This window comes from Melospiza melodia, chromosome 6, assembly GCF_035770615.1.
Source record: "Melospiza melodia melodia isolate bMelMel2 chromosome 6, bMelMel2.pri, whole genome shotgun sequence".
Taxonomy (NCBI): domain Eukaryota; kingdom Metazoa; phylum Chordata; class Aves; order Passeriformes; family Passerellidae; genus Melospiza; species Melospiza melodia.
In genome coordinates, this window is record NC_086199.1 from 59444040 (window position 1) to 59466008 (window position 21969).

The 21969-nt window shown below is 35.4% G+C and overlaps 1 protein-coding gene across 14 annotated transcripts in view; it reads right to left on the minus strand.

Annotated features, from left to right (window-relative positions):
* SOX6 (SRY-box transcription factor 6) overlaps positions 1–21969 on the minus strand; it is a 369646-nt gene that overhangs the window by 159596 nt on the left and 188081 nt on the right. For all 14 annotated transcript variants that reach the window (XM_063158537.1, XM_063158541.1, XM_063158536.1 and 11 more), the window contains one exon: positions 11536–11625. In XM_063158537.1, the coding sequence (XP_063014607.1) occupies positions 11536–11625 (90 nt within the window). The remainder of the gene's footprint in view (positions 1–11535; positions 11626–21969) is intronic.

A 21969-nucleotide genomic window follows, 5' to 3' on the forward strand; every position in this document is an offset into this window, starting at 1 on the left:
ACACCTGCTATGACACAGCTAATACTGACAAAAAATGGCACTACTAAGCCTCTAAAAGCCTGAATAGGTATAGATGGCAAAAGCATTGCCTAGTTTACCAAGTAGCCTTCTAATTCTCATAGTATCTTTTAACCATTTCCTATCTTCTAGCTGTCAATCAAGAACATTAAACAAATACCATATATCTTGAATTTTTGAATGGAATGATATTGTCTTTTGGGAAGACTGTTCCATTAAAACAAGCTAAAAACCATTCATTTGCAATACATCAATCTTCAGTTTTCCCTCATTTCCAAACTTGAACTTTATATCAACTTCTAGGTGTTCAATGTATTTGAATAGTTTACACAGACATAGACATCATAATGTGAATTTTTTATGTCAGATTCAGCTAATGAGCAATTAACACCTATATTCTGTCATGGGTTATTTCCTCCTGATCACCAGAGCACTTTTCAGTAGCTGCAACTATGGTTCAGAAAAGAGTTTTTCTCAGTGGCTTTGAGTACAATACACAAGGAAGAGGACAGGAAGAGGCAAAGTGGGAGAAGAACCTCACCTAACTATTAAGTTAACTGAACTTTAGCTATGTGGAGAGACCGACTATGGTTTTTCCAGGTCAGCAGAGGAAGAATTTTCACTGTGTGCCACTCTTAGCACCAAGTGTTGATATCTGTCTGATGGTGGGATATGTTTTCTGAGAGTATGCAGAGACACAAAGTGTCTTTGTTTATCACTGCTGTCTTGAAAAGTGGCAAATCTTAACCTGATAGGATTAAGTATTTCTTTTTAGGAAAACCTTTATCCTTCAGAAGTGGGCACCCTGTCTTGGGCTGAAGTCTGAGAGGCACAAAATTACACTGAATAACCCCTGGCAGAAAAAGAAAGCAACAACAACAAAAAACACCAAAAAACAAAAACAGATAGGAGGGTCAATTAAATACATCCTGAAGTAGAAAACCTCTATTTTCTACAGCCTTTAAAAAAATATCCACAGTCATCCTGTGACGCTTGCAGATTCCCAGCACATGTGTCCGGGCACCAGAGGCAGGGGTTGAAGGTAAAATTCAATTAGAACCCAATAGGCACTCTACAATTCCTAAGGAATCTGGAAAAAATAAACCACAGAACAGCTATGCCCATTTCATTTTCTTGAGTTTCCTTAATAAATCTGTTCTTTTGAGGTTACCAATTGAGATTTGATGTCTGTAAATTTCCCCACATTTAGAACAAGTTATTTGTGTAAGCCTACATAAAATATCTGTATAAACTACAGCAACTTCTTAAATCTTGCAATCTGAGTGTGCCACCTGCAATTAGAAGATCTTGGTTTAGTATCTGTACTAAGGGTGTATTCCAGCTTTCAGGGAGAACTACAATTGTCTACTGAACAGTCACATCAAAGATCAAATCCCATAATTAAATTTCAAACTACAGTGAACTATAAATAATTTTCTGATCTCAGGCGTTAGAACTGGGATCTTATGTCAACAGAATACTTTGGGGGCATATATCAATCCACAGTATTTCCAAGCCAAAACAAATGCAAAAGATCTATCTTCACACATAGTAGTGTGTTTAAAAATGTCGGAAATGTCAACCGCTTACATACTTTCATATTATCCCTAATTAATACAAATTGCCTTTAATTTCACATTTAGTAAAACATATTGCTGCCCAAAATAAGGACTATAATTTTTATCAGCAATTATTATTACTGATGTATCAACACAATTATTTAAATTCAATGTATATAGAGGCAGAATCCATGCAAGCATTTACAGTTTTTGTTCCCTCTGTGTTTCTTCCCTAATTTTTGTGGCTTGGAGCTCCTCCAGATGCTGTCTCTGACTTTGTGGTTTTGTATTTGAGATCCCATCTCCTGATTCACAGCATTTCTTGACTGACAAACAGATTCAGATATGAAAACAAACAGTTACCTGTGTATAATCTGTTTGTTGAACCTACTGTTTCAGACTTTCTCATTTCTTGGGTCTCTGAGTTACTGTGCTTACTAAGCTACTCAGTAACGGGTGACACATGTGAGCTCCACACTGCAAGCTGCACTTCAGACTCACAGGATTTTTCTCTAGTTCCTCCCTCTTCATAAACTAAATTATTTTAAAAGAACATTGGGTTTTGTATTTCCAAACCGATGTGCCTCCTAATTGAATGCAGAACACTTTCAAACTATTTTCCATTAGAGGCCCGCTTTTTTTTCTAATTTTAATGCACAGTATAATACCTTCATTGGAAGATTAAAATTGTTTTACTAGAAGTAAAACCCGTTATTATACGCTTTTTTAGTGGTTTTGTGTTGTATAATGTAGGGTGAATTATGTAAAACATACCAAACAGGATACTCTACAAGCTGCTACTTGCATGCTGCAAACAATCACAGTTTCACTGATAGACTGGGACTTAGCATCTTAAAATTCCTGTGGAAATCAAGTGCATTTTAAGTATTGAGTTTGATTATTTAATCAGACAACTTGCATTTTGCCCCGGCTAATTTGGAAGGCTGATAATATTTTACTCATAAAGTAATTGTGCACCTGTTGTGATGGAAACCTGTTCAAACAAATCTTAATAGACACGAAGATTCACTCCCAACATGAGTGTGTTAGCCTCTCATTACTGCTATCTATGGGGTAACAAATTTTAAGCAGCTTAAGAACAGGTCTCAGCCTAATCTTGGATAACACTTCAAGAACATTTATGACAATATGTCTAGTAAGAAACTTTGTTAAAATATATCAATACAGACTAAGGTAAATATTAGGATATGTGGGTTAAACTAACAGCAATTTAAAGAACAAAAGGCTAAAAAAGGTATGTTCATAATAACATGGTTTCACTGTGAGAGCTAATGACAAAGATCCAGTTTTCATCAAGCTGCCTGGCTATAAATCCGTTAATATTATCATCACAGAGAGTAATACCTACAATGAATTCATAGAATCAGGGCAGGCTACATCCTTCCTAGATTTGTGTTTCCTCAGTTCAGACAAATTTCTATGGAAATTATTTCAATACATCTTTCTATTTTGTTTAAGATTCATATATTGGTATTAATTGATTGATGGGACTTCATCTTTATCGTGGTTTTGAAAATTTTCTGTATTGGCAAATCATGCCAAAACAAAGCAACAAAAAATTCATTGGGATGGAAAATAGATAAATTATTTACTTTAATCCACCATAAATATTTGAGGGAGGAACAAAAGGGACATAGTGAATTGATATCAATTCACTCACCAAGTAAGGGGACGGCATTGTGAATGACCTGACTGAAGCAAGGGGATCATGATTAGCCTGAAATCACTTTAATGTTGGCAGGAGGAGGTGAAAACAAGGAAAATGAGCCCAGTTTGGCTAGATTTGCCCTTTGGCAGAAAACTGTCAGATGTCATTGGTCAGATCCTAAGTGAGGTGACACAGTTAAACAAATCAAGATATCTTCAAAAAAACACTGATAATTAACCTCCTCTGAAAGGTCAACTTGTTTAGAGGGGACAAGGACAACCCTTCTTGTATTTCTTCTTCTATTCCTCATTGAGCTTTGGCTTTTGAGGCAGCGGCTGTGTCAGGTTGCACATTATGTTCTTGCTATTATCAGTTGCAGGGCAGTTACTAAATGTGCTCCTGCTTCATTTTTCCTCAATACTAATGCTATGTGCCTTGAGTCTTACAGATTACATTTCTGACTTGCCTCAATTTGTTAAGTTCCAAGTAAGGTATTTTTACCTATCTCTTGAGAAAAAACAGAATCTGATATCTCTGGTATCATCAGGACATCCTCATTACCACACAATAGCCACACATCAAGATGCCCCTTCAAGACACAACGTTCTGTTCAGAAATTAAGTTTAAAACTGAAAGTGAAAAGGAATGCCACAAAGGTTCTCATTATTCAGTGCCAAAGTTATATTTCATGCAAGGGGTCTCTTTCCAAATTAGCTGCAGAAAAGAAGGCTCAGGAAGCGTGCAGAAACAGCTTTCATAAAAGGAATAAATAAATATTTTTTTACTTTTCAAGCTGGAAGAGTGACAGAGTGTAGTGTAAAAAAGGAGATGAGCAGAGAAAAGTTCATTCTGAGAATGTCCATTCTAAGATCTAGGGACACCTGCAAGGTACTGGGTGCAAATACACACCATATTGCTAACTGCTGAGCTGATCCCCACAGACTCTGCAGCTGTCTGTTAAAGGGTTCAAAAGTGGTTGGACATGTTCATAGATGATAATTCTATCAAGGGTCATTAAACCTGAATTACCACCTCTGAATCAAGCAACCCATTAATCATATTTTGTGGGATATTGGAAGAGTATGCTGAAGCAATATTAGTGTATGTTTGCCCTTTCCTCACACCCTTCCACAGGCTGAACAGTGTCCAGGGACAGAATGCTGCAGGACATTGTGTTCTTTAAATGGCACTGAAAGTTCCCTGAACATGAAACACCAATCACAAAAGGCTGATAAAAGTACATCTGGAGGCTTCCACAACATCCAAATTGACCAGAAAATTTTAGTCCTTTCCATATTGTGCCTATATGTATTTTTCTAGATAAATGCTGACATTCATCAATTGGTTCGAATTTGACTTTGCAACAATAAGCAAAGAAAAGTCAAAAGCACTGAAGTGTGATGAAATATAGGAAATGGAGCTTCCACTTTTGTTTCAGCCATGCAGACTCCTACATATACACTTTCTTTTCCATAAGAGGTTGTATATTTGTCTTCAGTAGCAGATGTATTTTGCTAAAGGTAAGAAATTTCATTGGCAACTAAGCTAGGACCAGAGTCAAAAGAAAAGAAAATTTGCCACTGACAGCCACTTTCAGAGAAGTGGCTGTCAAGTAGTCCAAGTAGTGATACATTCTTCAACACAGAAGCCTTTCTACTGCATTTAAAAGTTCTGTATTTATTACAGAAAGCCATGACTGATATACTGAAAATCAATATATATATATATATATATATATTCATATTTATACACACACACCACCAAAACAACCTCCCAACAGAGGAAAATGGCAAATTTTTGTGGAAAAAGTGGAGAAAACTGACTTGTAATTTTTAGTTTATAGGCAACCTCTTTTCTGCCAAAAAAAATTTAGAAAATCAACACATTTTAATACTGTACATTTTCTTGTCACTAATTGTAAAAATAAAGAATGGATCACATTCCAGAAGGCAGTCTGTTGTAATGTGCAAAAGAAATGTCTTGCTGTTTCAGTTCCTTATTATTAGCATCATTATCCATCTTGTTGCTTTTTCCCATGAACTGTTGATACTATTTCTTACTACATTATTTGGGACACATTTCACAAAACTCAGAATATAAGTGGGCTGTCATATTTATTTCAGTATAGTGCAGAGTTCATACACTGACCTCTGAATAGTTAAGCTTAGAAATATACACTGATAAGGTAAAAAACATACAGATTTCTGTGATTGTGGTAAGTAAAAAAATCATTGTGTACCTGGAACTAAAGGCCATGCATCCTGCTTGATGCTTTTTATAAAATATATTCAACAATATGGAAAACTTGATTTATGTGAAAGGTTGATTACAGTGTAATTTATAGTTCTGGAGTTTTAAGAACTAGAAATGGTAATAGTCATTAACTTTCAACATTAGAAGTAGGCATGATTGTGAGAGGTGGCACTGAAATACAACCCTCTCACCAAAAGACTAGAGCAACAAAAATGTTTGGCTTTTTTTTTTTTTAATGTGATAAACACAGCTTCAATCTTGCCAAGACTTATGTGGACATAATTTAAACGCTAGCACTATGTGCAGTGAGCAGTCCAATCTCTTCCAGAGAGCTATCCTCTGTCTGCACAACTGGGGCAATGTCTGCTTAAATCCATAATCCGAAGAAATCTATTTAATATTAAAAAATAAGTCAAGAAGATGTAAGAAAATGTAGTTGAATGCCTTTCATACTGGTGATTAGTTTAATTGTGCTGGTATCTTGACCATAACAAATAGATATGATGGGGCTTGGTAATTTTAACAAAATATTTTCCTTTTTGGAATTCATTACCTTCTTCAAGCAAACTTGACTAAAGGGTGTGCAAACATTAACTGTTGAAAGTGCTTATGAAATATTCAGGCATTCAAATGTCTTAATTTAGGAGGTCAGGTTAGACCTGGAAGCACAGCCCTTGTACCATGCTACACAAAGTGCTGGTGGCTGACTGGAGTAATGGCACAACAAAAGCACTGCGCTGATCTGGAGAGCTGCCACACAAACCTGAAATATCACTTCATCGGATCATGGCAATAAATTCATTATGAGAAACCTTTACAGCCTGTGGTATATTCGTAATCAGGACCAATTTCTTGAGGATTTGGGTGTTGGGGTTCTGGGCTGTGCTGTTCTGTTGAATGTTTTCATTGGTTTCGCTAATTGGAACCAGTTGATTCTTTTTCCTGTGTATTGATTTTTTAAATCCTAGCAGTTAACAATGATTCTAATGTATCATAACACTTTAGACCTTAATCATATAGTGGGGCTTCTGCTTGTAGCTTTTGTTTGAGTTTTAATTAAGAAGACCTTGTGTCTCAAAGCCTGAGCTGGGTTTTTAATTGCTAGTATGTATATCACACAGACTTCAAAAGAAATAAAATATGTTTATAACAGAGAGCACAAAGGAGAGCTTTGAAATGTCTATAGCCATACAAAGTGACATAATTAAAAACCTCTGAGTGCCTCTGTGATATAAGGCTTATATATATTTATTTATACATATTTATGAGGCAGACTGTTACATACCCTTCAACTTCATGAGAAAGAATTTTTAGCAATTATACTGAAAAATAATTACTACAAATTCAGACTACAGTGTTGATCAGGGCTAAAGGAAAACAGATTTATTTTCCTCAAATGGACTTCACATTTGATATAGCGCAGCAAGAAACACCTGAAAGCTTATAACTGAAGACAATTTTTTTAAAATAGAAGCAAAAATAACATTTTAAAATGTTTTGTAAATCATGCATGTTTTTTAAAAAATTAATTCACTGTAAAAACCACAACTTTCTCAAGGATTCATTCATGCACAACTCTTTCCAAGACTATTCCAGAAATGGAGAGTGTTAAATTACTGGATTCAAACAGTTGTGCTTTACAGTCCTCTTCCAGTCATTAATACAGACAAAAAATGCTCCTAGAAAAAATCTCCTTGTGTCTCTCCTGTTCCCATTCCAGGGACAAACATCCTTTCCAAAATTGTTTGTAGATATCTTACTAGAGGACTATCAAGAGGGTGAAATTGCTTCATTACACTAAATTCTACTTTCCCAAGGAAGCAGGAATCCTGCCTCCCACCTACCCAAATATTTTGAGGCCATTAAATGTTCAGATGTCACACAGAACAGGGGGTTCAGACTCCTATTACTAAAGCAGCAAATATAACAGGAGATGGGACAAGCTTGGGAAACATAATAGAAACAGCCTTCTGTGTTGGATAAAGCCATGGGCATCAATCACTCACCTCCCCAAAATAGAGCCTACTGTACCAAGACAGCATGTGACATTCAAGTCACAATGCCTATAAATATAGAGAGTTCCAGCTGTAAACAGCACAGGACTAACCTGCAGCACAGGAGCTGCTGACCCAGGAGTCACTCTCCTCTGGGGCTGCTGGACCAGTTCTGACCCTTCCACGATAACATCATTGCTTAAGTTACTTAAAGACTGACCTTTCTTATTTGATCTTCAAAGCCTCTGCATGCTGAGAAAGACCATTGAGGGCTATTTCAGTAGGACAACTGCCTGATGCATGCAAGACCGTGCTATTCCAGAGATTTATATTTGGAACAGAAACAGAAAACTTAAAACAGACTCTGTGTAGTGATAAATGATGCTACTCTGCCTAGCTGTGGCTGCTGAAGAAAAACTAGATAACCAAGCAACAGAAATACACGCAGTGAGGAAGGGTGAGGACAGAGCTCTGTGCACCCAAATATCTGGAAATAAAGAAAAGAGCCCTGCCTTGCTTTGTTTATTCAAATATGTAATAACAACAATTAGAATGAAAAGTATTTCCTGATCCTAATTTTTATACAAAAGAAACCAAATACTGCAAAAGCCAGATGTAAGCCTAACAAATTGCTTGTATACCTTAAATAAATCTATTTGCATGCAATCCCTGGCAAATAGCATACAATCAAATGATTTGCACAGACAGCTCTGGGGTTTTTTCTTCCAGGTGAAGAAGGCATTTAACTCAGGTCAACTGCTTCAGAGACCTTTGAAAACTTGACCTATGTGTTTCATTTATAAACATATCAAATGAACAAGCAGACTTATTTAACCACTGGAATTTGGCTAGAAAGCATTCTGCCAGATTCTCCTCAGTTTCATGCAACCTCCCTGAAGTCAATGGCTTGTTTGGCTGGAATTCAAGGAAGAATCTGGACCATTATCAATAACTGAAATCCTAATAAAGAAACTCAGAAAAAGCAATTTTACAAGTGAGGCACACTATGCAAGAGTAATTGTGAACAGTAACAATCCCACACCGAGAAAAAAAGAATTATTCACTGTTTGTTACTTTTGTATTGGCCTCTATTGTCTGAATTAATAGATATAGTTTATAATTATATCTTGATTAACACTATTGTGTTCTAAATATAGAAGGTAAAGCAAGAAAATACCGTTTTTATTTGTTTCTCTCAGCCAATTATCTTTTCTTCTTGTCTGTGTGCTTCCCAAACATGAATAGAAACAGTTTGTGTCAGTGGTACATTTTTTTTTTCCTGCTTTCATCCTTTTTTCTGGCACTGATTCTTAGTGAACTGCCTTCCCACAACCAAGATGCTAGTCTTTCACTGAAGGGGGAGGGCTGTGGTTGTGCAGACACAGAGGAAGAATATGTGCTCAGGTTATCCTTAGTGAGAACAACGCCTTCTCTCTAAAATAAACAACTCCCAGTAACAGTCAGTGCAAAGAGCAGCTCCTCACAGGACCACACCTTCCTTTCTTATATTCAACTTATTTTTTTCTTTAATGAACTCATTTATTTATTTTTACCTCATCACTTCATGTCTCTAAGTCAGACTCTCAGTAATATGAGCAGAAATTCTGCACAAGATCAATTCAATAAAATTATTTAGAATCTAACGGAAATTGAGGAAAAATATATTTGACCTCCCAAAGACAATAGATTTTCAAATGCAGTTCTTTCAGTTCCCAGAATACCCTGCCAGTTACCTTGCTGGAAATTCAATCATCCCCATGAAAATTAACTTCATGGTTGTGGATTCTACCACCTTGAACAATGAAAGGATTTATTTTAAAGTATGCTTCCCTACTTTGCTTTGTTTCCTTCATGTAATCAGATTTTCAAGATGCCATGTGCTAGATTGTTATTTGTTTGTGGATTTTTTTTTTTTTTTCCTTTCTGAGCTGGTTGAAGGTACACTAATGCTGATAGGAGTTAATAGCAGACTATTGGGTTAATAGTGGTATTACTGGCTCAGAGGTAACCAGCCTGCAGACAGTGGTTAGGCCATGGGTTTGGGAGCCCAAAGGAAAGGATTCCAACTTCAGACCTGCTCCTACTCCAGCTATGTAACCCTGCACCTAGTTTTTCTTCTTCTATATAACAATACTAATGGCTTTGTCAAGAGATTTGAAGTGTAAACCACAACATAACGGCAACCATTTTTTGCCTTCCATGTTGTTTCTATTTTTAAAAAATTAAATGCAGCTGCAGTAGCGAAGATTCAGCTTCGCATCTTGCTGGAAGCCAACGAGCAGCATGGATTAATATTGCAGATATTGCGACAACTTAAGGACAGGTTACTCAGGAAATGGGCTGTGGAAACTGACTGAGGGACTGGCAACACATAAATCTGCTGAGCCTAATCAGATGACCTTCTTTACACACCTAATAGGCTGTTCCCCTGGAAAAGGTAGTTGGGAATTCTTCCAAATCTGAGTGAGAGTGCTTTGTAAGGAGATGAGAAAAGGATGAGAGGCAAGAACTCTACCCACTCACTCTGCAGAGAACATATATGCTAAGAAAATAGGAGGAACAACAGAAATCCAGAAAAACAAACCTATCTTTTTCAATAAATGAGATGTCATTAGAAAGCATTTTGTGCCATATAAAAGAATAAAGAACATTATTCTGCATTGTTAGAGATGCCACCTCTTTTAAATTTGATTCGCTAATAGCATTCAAGTAGTTTCTATTTAAGGACTAAGCAGCTATATTTTGCAATTAATAGACAACAATAATTCAACTAGCATTCAATGTTTTCCACACTATTAAGAGACAATATGGCTTTAAATAGATTGTGATTTCAAGACATAATTTTTTGGGGATTTGGTGCAGTCAATTTGAGCACGTTCCTGCAAAATTGTATGCTGTGTTTCTGTCACTGATATTACTATGGGATTTCTTACCTGCCTAACATACATGCATTGTCATAATTCTACCAGAAAAATCAGGAGAATCCAACAGATTTTTGGTCCTGAAGGAACCAATTATAACTTACTTATTAAAAAGAGCCAATCTTTCATCTACTTGTATAATAAAAAAAAAAATTGAACTATCCTGAATTTCCCCAGTGGAAATTTAAATCCCTAAGCATCAATTTTCATCAAATAGAATATATATATTTTTTTTTACATTAAAGAATTTTAAAGAAAAGAGTTATTAATATGATGAACATGACTCTTTGTTTCCACAGCTTTGTGGTTGCAGTTTAAGAAAATTATACAAATGAAGAGAAATAAATCTTAGGTATTTTGTTTACTCCACAAACATGCCTTATGACCCCTTCTCACAGCACAAAAAAAAGCACATGGTAAATTTGTTGCTTAATCAATAACACTGAATTTCTTCTCACCAGGAAAATGCATGGAAGAATTGATGGGTGGAGAAAAACACTTCAAGTTTTCTACCTAGTACTTAATTGCCAAGAGAATTTCACTTTTCCTAGGATGCTGGCTCAAGAAATAATGAGAATACTGGAAATTACTGCCTACATATATAACAAATTTTGCACTGATTTTAGTAAGTCCCAAATTGTCTCCAGACTTGCTCTTTCTCTGCATAAGGGGATTAATAGAAACCCTTTTATTTATTTTTTTTAAATCAAAGATTTGGAATAGCAATGGAACAATTACCACCCTTTATAATCTGAAGGTTATTTCTACACACAGTTTGTGCAACTGGGAAGAAGCAGTACCAAGTACTGGTAACTCTGCATTTCTTCCTCTTCCTCTGCTCAGAGATATATGGCTGATGTCAGTGAATAATGTAACTATCCTGGTGTTTTGTGAGAACATCCCTGATACTGCCTATAACCAATTGTGACATACTCCATTTTTTTTTGCACACTCATCAGTCATTTCTAAGATAAACATTAAAAACCAGGGTGAGTTGCCTGGAAAGAATGGCACCCTCTAGTCATGACAACTATTCCTATAATTTTTTCTGAAATTTCAAAAAATCCTCAATCCCTTTCTTAAATATATGCAAACATTTAAAGTTTGATCTAGTGAGATACCTTTAATTTCTCCAAGGAGATCACTTGTGTTTAATTTTTCCATCTTCTCCTTCCAGTCTTTAGAAAGTAGCTTTTCCATACAGGATGAATCTATTAAAAAAAAAAAAAAAAAAAAAAAAAATAGAATTATGAACATATTCTTACAGGAAAACAGGTGCCACCTTCATTTTAAGTACCAGTACCACCTTCATCTCCCAGTACCAGTCGAACTATAGCTTAGAAAGGAAAAGAACTTGCAGCCACACTGAGTTCTTATTTAACTGCATTTTAAATCCAAAGTAATTCCCCTGGGGTTAATGGAGTTACTATGGATTTAACAAGGGTCTAATTGAAAGAAAAACTTCGTTGAGGATTTATGCATGCTAACTGCCAATTTACATGCATAGATTGCCAATGTATATACGAATTCTGTCTTTTTCATTTGAGAATGATTGTACACTCGAAATTATACATGAAGATTTAGTAGCTTTTTTTGGAAATTTGGCACACAGTGACATCTGAAACCCATTTTTATACCCATGTCAATGCAAAAGTTATTCATATAATGTCTCCATGGAATTCATGAAAGCACTCTACATATTCGATGTTCACAGTATCAGAAATTTTCTCAGTAGGCTATAAACAACATGCAATGATTAGAAGATAGGATTTCATCATATCAACTTCAGAATGCATTTCAAGGCTTTGTCCCAGCCTGGGAGGCCTTCTGGAGGCAAAACTGACACTGAAGTCATTACACTTTGGAGAAAGTAGAAGATTGGCCCTAGTAAGCTCCCTATGATCAGACCCTAATCCCACTACAAAATTTTATGTTGAACATAACAGACTCCAATAAATTCTAAAGGTTTTTTCATTCCCTAACTTAAACTAATTGGCTCTGATGTCTAAATTATGGATAACCTTGCAGATACCTAGAAAAGGTCATTTTTAAGATAGAAATTCTTATGAAGGGAGCCTACAGGAAAGATGGAGAGAGACTATTTACAAGAGAATATAGTGACAGCTCAAGAGGGAATGGCTTCAAACTGAAAGAGAGTAGGTTTAGAGTAGATATTAGGAGAAAATTGTTTACTGTGAGGGTGGTGAGGCCCTGGCACAGATTGCCCAGAGCAGCTCCATCCCTGGCAGTGTCCAAGGCCAGGTTGGATGGAGCTCTGAGCAACCTGGGACAGTGGAAGGCATCCCTCCCCATGGCAAAGGGTTGAAATAAATTGATCTTTAAGGTCCCTTCCAACCCAGGCCATTCTATGATTCTGTGGTTGATGTGATGTGGGTTTTTATGACTTTTAAGAAGCACAATGCAGATTTCTAAACAATTATCAAGAAAATGTCACAAACAATCAACACTCATTTTTCCTTCCCAGTTAGTAACAATAAAATCTCTATTAAACTTTGTGTGCTTGCTTTCACCTGCAGGCAGACTGATCAACAATGTCTGTGCTAAACTCCTTGGAAACCCTTAGGGCCAGTTTGCAAAATATCAAAATTTACTTGTAATTCTCTTCCAAAAACAAATTGTAGCAAAGGGCCTTCCTTGTAAGACCACGCATCACCCTGGGCAGTGCTGAGCACAGAGCTCCTTGGGGAACAGACACACACCTTCTCTTCCTAGAAACTCTCATAGCAAGGGGCCACTTGTTTGAGAGGGCCAATTTGCACAATGCTTTCTAAGTAGCTCATAATATTCAAATTTTAATTATTTTTGTACCGGTCCTACTCAGTCACGAATTAACAGTGAGTTGTATGAGAAAGCAGAATTCAGTCTTCCACTAAATTACTGACCGATTAAGGTCAAATCACAGCTGAAATTGTCATTTCAGTAGTCCCAGCAGAAGCACTCACACATGTGAAAGCAAAAGCAAATTGCCCAGATTTAAGAATGGCAACAACAGATCATATCATTGCAATGGGTAACAGTTTGTTCCTCTTCAGACGATTCCAAAAATACTCAGAAGGATGAGACATTCAAAGAGGTCACAAAAGGAGGTGTTAAAGATTTAGGGAGAAGTCTAAGGAAGGAAATAGTCCTATGGCCAATCATGTGTTAGGGTACAAGTCATTTCAGCCTAAAAATTCATTAGTATAACTCATTTGACATAAACAAACAAACAAAACCCCCAAACAAAACAAAAACTGATTGAAAGCAAACCAAACTGTAACTACCAAGAGATCAAAGATCAGGTTTTAATTGCAACACATTTTCACCATGCAAGCCTCCATGGAAAGACAACACAGCTCATAAATATTTTTGAAGTAATATTTCAGCAGAAAAGCTAATTTATTTACTAATTATATCTTTCTATGAAAGAGACAAAATTAAGGAGCTGTAAGTTGCAATATGCAGTGTTAAAATACTAGTTATATAATAACAATTTACTTTTAACAATAACAGGCACTTATTACTTTTATGAGTCCTGGCCTGATAATAGGAGAATCAAGAAATAACCATCAATTATCAATAGAACATTATAATTTGTCCTTTTTTGTGATATCATGATTAGTTAAAAAGAGGTTTCTGTGTTTCTCCCCTGCCAAAATTTCAGACCCCTCATCCCTGAAAAAAAAAAGCTTTAGAATTTTATTTTTATGTTTTCTCTAAGTTACGTATTCTACTGCTTTTAACTAAGACGTTTCCTCAATTCACACAAAGAAAAAAATATTTCAATGAAAAAGGAAAAAAAAAAGTAAGAACTAGCATATTACTGAAATTTATAAAACACTTTCCTCAAAAGCACTTGTTTTATTTTTTCTCTCACTGTTCCTAAGAACACCCAAGCTTATCTGTAGTGTTCTTATATTATGTAAGGACAAAAAATGTATTTCTAAAGACAGACTAGGAAAGAGCTAGATTGGAAAACAGGTCTATTTGTGTGCCTTTTTGATATAATCATATTGCTAGTTAGAATTTTTCTCTACAAATGACTAAAATTCCTCAAGAAAGAGTTCTTTTAACACCCCTATCTCATGCAAATTCTGTGTCCTGGATCTGACCACATAATTTATAGCTACTGTATTTTGCTCTTGAGAGGATTACAAAAATGATTACACAATGAACCTTTTAATAAAATTTCTTACACTATTGTAAAAGTAGCGCTGTGAAAATCCTGTAAATTTTCAATTACCACATTTATTCTGCATAATTTTTCAATTTTAAAATAATGATACGGGGTTAAAGCCCTCTTGAGGTTCTTCACATTAGACCCAAAACTGAATATAAAGGCTTATACTTGAAAGGCGTGACTCCCTTCAAGTTCTGTGTTCCGTGCTCACAAACACACATTTTGAAAAGGTTTGCGAAGCAGAAAGGGATTTTTCTCCTTTCTGTACCAAAAAGTAATTTTTACAGACATATAAAATCTACAGAGATATCTTCTGACATCAGTAAAATGTCTTCATCCATATTGATTCATTTTCTGATTTGATTCATTATAGAAACAAAACATCGACTTGGAATCCAGCACTGAGCAGTGAAGGAAGGAGCCCGAATTCACATCTGCACTGCATCACTCTCCCTGCACTGCTTCAGCACCATTCCAAAGCCTTGTGCATCCCGACATTTTCAAAATTCAGGGGTATTCTTGCTGAAGACAATTATAAAAGAAGCAATGAAAGAAATTAGCATTTATACATTTTTAGCTCTTCTCACTGACTTTATAAACCACAGTCAGGCTTATGCTGCGCAGTAGCATATTTTCTACTGGCACATGTAAGATCAAACTCGTGAAGTTGCACTGGAGCAATTGATTCTATTAAAAAACACACAGCTTCTCTTCCTTTATATTCTTCCCCTGTGAACTAGGAAAAAAATTTCCTTCAAGGACAGCAAACAGGTTAAGTATAATTATGATGACTAAATTAAATCTTTGAGTATTATTTAATATCACGGTTTGTTACATACTTAGTTAGCAATTTTAATTGTAAACTAAAGGAGTTTAAAGTACTGTGAGAATCTTGTTAGACATGACAGTTTTGCAAAGGTGAATGAGAAGAGGATGTTAAAAGATATATATATAATCGGGGGAGGGAAAAAAAGCTGAGGGGAAAAAGCCCTAGGTGTTAGATGAAAAGGATCTCTTCACAATGACAAAGCATCGATGAAAAGAATTAACATTTGTCCGTTGGGTAATCAATCAGTCATGGAATGGATGGAATCCAGCTCTTTGTTGCACGGCCGGTGATGAAGAGCCAGCGTGTTAGCTATCACAGCCAAGCTCTCAAGTTCTTCTGACTGAATGAAAGTCATCTTGTTTGAATCAGGGCTAGCTTTTGCCTCTTGTCTCATCCTTACTCTCCCCCCTTTTCAGTTCTGGGTTTTTTCCCTTTTAATTTCACTTCTGCATTCTTCAACAAGTTCCTCACCCCAGCCATACATGAATACTGTATGACCTGGCAGTGGCCTGCACCTATCCTCATTGATTTTGGGGGGTTATTCCTTATTTTTTTCCCCCTTTTAATTCACCAAAGTAGCCTCCTATTACTTTCTTTGAAATACAGATTAAAAAAAAAAAAAAAGACGTTCATGCCATGTGTGAGTTTTTGTTTTTTTATGGTAAAGTCATACATAAAAGAAAACCTAAATGTGAGAGTGCAGCAGCAAAACTTCAAAGCACTGACTGTCAGACATTATTATTTCAAATCAGCTTTGACTTTTTGAGACTTAATAAAACACTATAGTACAGACTGGCATATTTATAACACCTATACCAGTGATCAACTGAACTGTCTTATTCTTTCTACTGTGCAGTGCCTTGTTATTTCTCTTATAATAAGCTTCCCTCAAAACATGTTGTAACAATACTGCAAACAGATAATTATTAATGATATGAGTTCTAAAACATGACTTGCTTTGCATACAATTCTTTTTGAATCCACACATTACTTTGTGACAGAAGACAAAAGCACATTGATTTATTAATAATGATTGCAAATGCACAGCAAGTTCATAAACAATACGGAAATATAATTCAATCACAGGTATAGAGGTATAGGTGACATATTTCTACGTGCATCTGAATTGTTACATCTCAAGGAAACAGGCACTGGGGAAGACAAGGGAGAGGATTTAGCAGAGAAATCAGGATTGCTGCAAGAGAAATTGCTCTAAAACATGATCAGATCCACAGTAGGAGGAGGAAGATAAAGTTATGTTCTGCATTTTAGAAGAATGATACTACAGAACTAAAGGCAATTTTGCCTCAATTTCAGGACTAACTATATATTATATCCTATTATAATTTAGTAGATATTGTTAAACATAATAATATTACATTTGAGCAGAGTTTGGGACTAAATATCAATTTGCCAGTTCCTTCATCTCTAGTGTTCTATATTCCCCAAGCTACTTTCATTACATTTTATTTGCCTTCAGCTCCATGGGAGAAAAGGTGTCCATTGGACCAGACTTTGTCAAATGAGTTTACATGCCTCATTCAAGTCTGTATGAGAAAAACAGCACAAGTGGAATTAGCCTGTCAGCATCTATGAAATATTTGTTTGAGAATAAGTATTGTGTGGGTTTTTCTCTTTGAAAGAACGTTAAATAAGATTATGAACTCCTTGTGACAGACATTTGTGTGCATACTAGGCCTATTGCACTCGATTCCTTCTACAGAAGAGCTGCTTTTCCCCCAAAAAGCAACTAAGCTGCAAATTAACATTACAGTAACCACCATTTTTGGCCTGCTTCTTCTTGCACCTTTGCACATCTCAGCCCATGCTTCAAGTGCAAATGTGTTTTTTTCAAGTGGGTGAAACTAAGGACATGGCACCTCAAATAATAAGAAAATACATCACAGATCTAAAAGAGGAAGATTTATTTTGATATTCATCACAGAATACTAAATCCTCTTCTGAGTTGAAAAAGCTAAATGAAACATTTCTGAATAATAGCCAAGCAGAATTTAGATTTACTCTAGTTAATCTTTGTTACTTAAAATTAAATGAAAAAACAGCTCCTTTGTTGCTATTATTAGATCCAGTCATTAAAATGGTGAAATATTCAGAAAACTGAGTATGTTTTTTAAAAATCTGTGATGAGCTTTAATATACCTGTGTTGGGATCTTTAGTTAACAGATCCCTCTCTGAGTACATGGCAACAGCTTGCTTATGTGTCTTTTGTGAGTTCACTGCCAATCAGACTTCCTTGAGGTAAAGAACCACCTAGTATAGAATGAAATCATAAAAATATTTCTTAATTTTCATGCTTCATGGTATGTATTTTAATATTATATGCAAACTCTAACATTTCATATCAAAGAGAAAAGCAAAAGGTTAATTTAATTCACTTTGAAAGAACATCATTTTATAATCTTCTAACAATTCAAAATTAAATTAAAGACTTCATGTTTTCATTCACTACTTGAAAAATAAAATGCAGTTTAACCATGACTATTAAAACTTAACTGCTGGATGGTATATCTATTCTGCTTTAATCCAAAGATGTAACATTCATGTAACATTACTAAAATAGATTTTTTTTTTGTTGCCATAGTTCCTTCTTTTCTTCTTTCAAACACAAATTATCCTTTTCTATCTCAATAAACTTTAAATAAAAGAAAAGGACACAGCAACAATACAAAACTAATCAAAAATCAGCCTGAAGGCTTAACATCCATATTTGCAATATACTGCCACTGCCTCTTGCTCATAAGCAGCTTGGCTTCAATCTTGCTGTCAGTGGAGCAGCAGGTCAGGGGAATCTCATCTCATCCCTCTCAATTTCTGTGCCATTCTTGTACCATAATTAATTGCCATGGTCTAACAGAAAATTAAAATATAAGGCATTTTGACACTTTGTTAGCCAGCGAAGTGATCTCTTTGGCCAACTTCTCAAGAATTTCTCAATTTAATAAGCTTTCCAAATTCAAGTTCTTGAAAAGCAAAAAATACAATCACATCACAAAAATGAGCAACATGACATTTAGAACAGGAAAAGATGCTAATTCCTTTTGCTTTTTTTTTTTATTGCAGACTGCATATAAAATAAAATCTTTCCTAGATTTTATATCTTGCTTGGGATGTTAAGGAAACAAATACTCCTGGCCAGTCACTCACTCCCTCCTCTCATATTGACTCTTTCCTATAGGAAGTTTAAAAAAAGTTTTAAAAAAGGGAGAAAAAAATTAAAAAAAAAAAACCCCAAACCAAACAAAACCCAAGCAAACAAAAACAAAATAAGGCAAAGAACACTCCCTAAATACAATTATATGCAAAAGGCAGTCAGCTCACAGTGGATGTTTTCTTGCAAGAGCAATGATGGAAATGCCACTGAGATCTGCCTACCAAACACATAATTTTGTTTAGGACAGGGAACCAGGCAGATCTGCCAATTGCTGCACATTTTTTTATAGTGACAAGATTTCCACAATATGATAAAATTAGAACTGTAAGAGCTTGGAGAGGTCTCTTAACTTTTAATTAAAACTCTCCAAGATCACTAAAAATAATTAGGCATTAAAATGTTCTGGTTTTCCTCTGAATTCATTTGCACTACTTGAATGGTCTAGATCTTGCATGAAACAACAGACATTCTAAACAGAAACACTGGAATTTAGCTGGGGGTGATTTCCAGACCTGCATTTTATGATGCAGCTAGTGGGAAAAACTGTAGAGTCTGAATTTCTCCCAATTCTGCCTAAAATGGTTTGTTTCATCAGAAATTCTCTAGTGCAAAGAATTCTGCTCAGTGCAAAACTCCAGATAAAAAAGAAGTTTGAATTTCAGGGAAAGAACAGCCCTAGATACAGTCCTGACCTTTATTTTTATTTATTTATTAAAAAGCAGGACCTTTAACCTTGCAAATGTTTTTGTTCTCTTAAAATAACTCATACAATGCTATATGCCATACTATTTTTAGAAAAGCAACAAGAGAAAGCATGCTTTTCCCATACAGCAGGGCACTGATATAAACATCAACACAGATGCTCTGTGAGAGAGAGCTGGACTTCTCAAGCACTTGATCATTAAGGAATGCACCAACTGTTTTAGATAATCTCGTGCCAGCTCCAGTTCTGCTCCACACTCCCCTTTGGGAGTGGCAAATCTTGTCCTGCTCCTAATTTTTCATTTTACTCACTCCTCCATTCTTTTTTTTTTTTTCCTTTTCCCCCTAGAACAGAGGGAAAAAGGCATTGTGTGCCAAGCAAGGCAAGACTAGAATCACTTCCCCAAACAGAGCAAAACTTTCAGACAATTAACCCTCCCCTCTTCTTTCAGATAAATTACTAAGTATAAAATGCAATCTGTTTCCTTTGTTTACTCAATATGAACAATTTGTAAATGACTCAAGGATGAAATTCAGAAAATGTTGTGCTAAATTAGAACCATTATAAACATGCTAATGACTGCTCAACTAAAACATGCAGGATCAGTATGAAGAAATATATTTAGTTCCTGTGGAATACAGTTGTATTGCCTCAGAACTATTTGGTCACTTAATTGTCTATGATTACTTCAGGAAAATGTTAATTTCATGAACACCGCACTAGACAATACACTCCGTATGTCAAAAGAAGCTTTCTCAAGGGTCGGTGTAATTGCTTGGATGCAATGTTTTGGCATATTAGTACAAGAGAAATATCTTTTAAGTCTATTAAAATTACATGTACATTTCATTCCTCCACTTAAAATCTCCAGTCCATGATAAGCTATATTTTACTGTTAGATTGGCTGTATTCACTGAAGTTATTCCCTTATTTGCATCACAATGATAGCATACAGTATATTAAATGTATTCACCTATTCTCTAAGTATCTGCACCTCTATTTACTTTCCAAGTGAACATATAATATGGGCAAGAGAAATTCACTTTAGGCTTTAAACAACAGCAATCAGGGATAGACAGGAAAAGGAGAGCACAATGTACTTGCAATCCCTGGTAAAAAGACTATATAAACTGATATGAAAAAGGAGAATGATACACTGATTTTTCTGTCTCTTGCTATGTGCATCCTAGCAAATTAACGAAATTGATAGAATTTGCAATATTTGTTATTTTGTGAAAGGAGAAAGTCATGCTAATAGAAGCAGATCTCAATTTTCGTTAGTTTCTTTGCCTCCACATCCTCACATCTTTCTTTTTTGAACAGCTCTAGATTTTCTCTTTTTTTTTCCCCTCCAGTGGAAAAGAACAGACTGAGCCAATATCTTAGCTAGAACTCATCAGCATAGCTCCATCACAGCCTACTTAATATTGAATAAAATTGAAATTTATCCCAATATTTAGCCTAATTATTCTTTCTCACAATCTCATACCTCTGTACCTTGTTACAGCCTTTTTATAACCCTAAACAATTCACTCTCATCTTTGGCATCCACTCTTCTCAAACACTTCTGAATTGAAGTGACATTCTTCTCCTTATTACTCAAATAAATATTAAGAGTGCAATATCCAAATGTTTCTTTGTTAAACTGCTCTGGAAAAAAATCGTGTACCATATGCTTTTTGGACATGGGGCATCCCTCTTTTAAAAATTAATTTCCCTAGCAGCTCAAGAAGTTGCAGATGGAATGCCAGCCTGTGTCCAGCCATGTACTAAACTCAGACACTCTACTAAGGAGAGAGGGGTAGATTTTCTTTTCTCTTAACATTGCCCAACTCTTCCTGCACCAAGCTGAAGCAGGCTGAGGATCCCATCTCAACTCAAGAAATTCTCTGGTAGCACAAATATACATTTATGTTATTGTTCTTCCTCCTATCAAGTGCAATGCCAACTAAGTATTGTACCTTTTAACAGGGTAGAAGTCCTATAAAATTAATATGAAAATAGTAGGCAAAGTTTTGAGGACTAAAAACATCTTAAACAAAAGGTAGTACAAAAAAGCAAAAGTGTGGAGGCTCCTTCACACCAGGTTAGTTTCAGAGCATTGAGGGAATGGGAGTGAGGGGACTTCCTGAAAAGCAAGGAAAATCAGTTTCTATTAAACTGATTAATGTTCCTTGCAAAATTTGTGACACCAGATGACTTATGAACAAAACCTGAATGATTCAAAAGACCTCTATTTTGTTCCCCCAAATCATGTTCTACTCATTACCCTAATAATGCTGTAATAAACATCTGTTTAATTATTTGAAGGCTTCTTAATATTGTGCATAAAAATCTTAACTCAGCTCGTACATAAAATATTCTGAAATTAAAACAATTGTATAACAAAAAGAATTTTTCATGAGAAATCCTTAAGCATTTTTGTATGCAAAAGTATAATACAAAGCAAGCAAAATAATATGCTCTTGATTTGAAATTACTTCAAACAGGGATGCAGAGGAACGAAAACAATAGCTAGAATCTCCTCTCTATTTGCCATTTCTGAAGGTCTCTATGGCACATGATGCAATCTTTTCCAGGACACTAAAATATACTGACATAATCAGTTCTGTAGCCCCTTTTTTACTACTAAAATTTTGACTTAAACTAATTATTATATCCTATATAAGC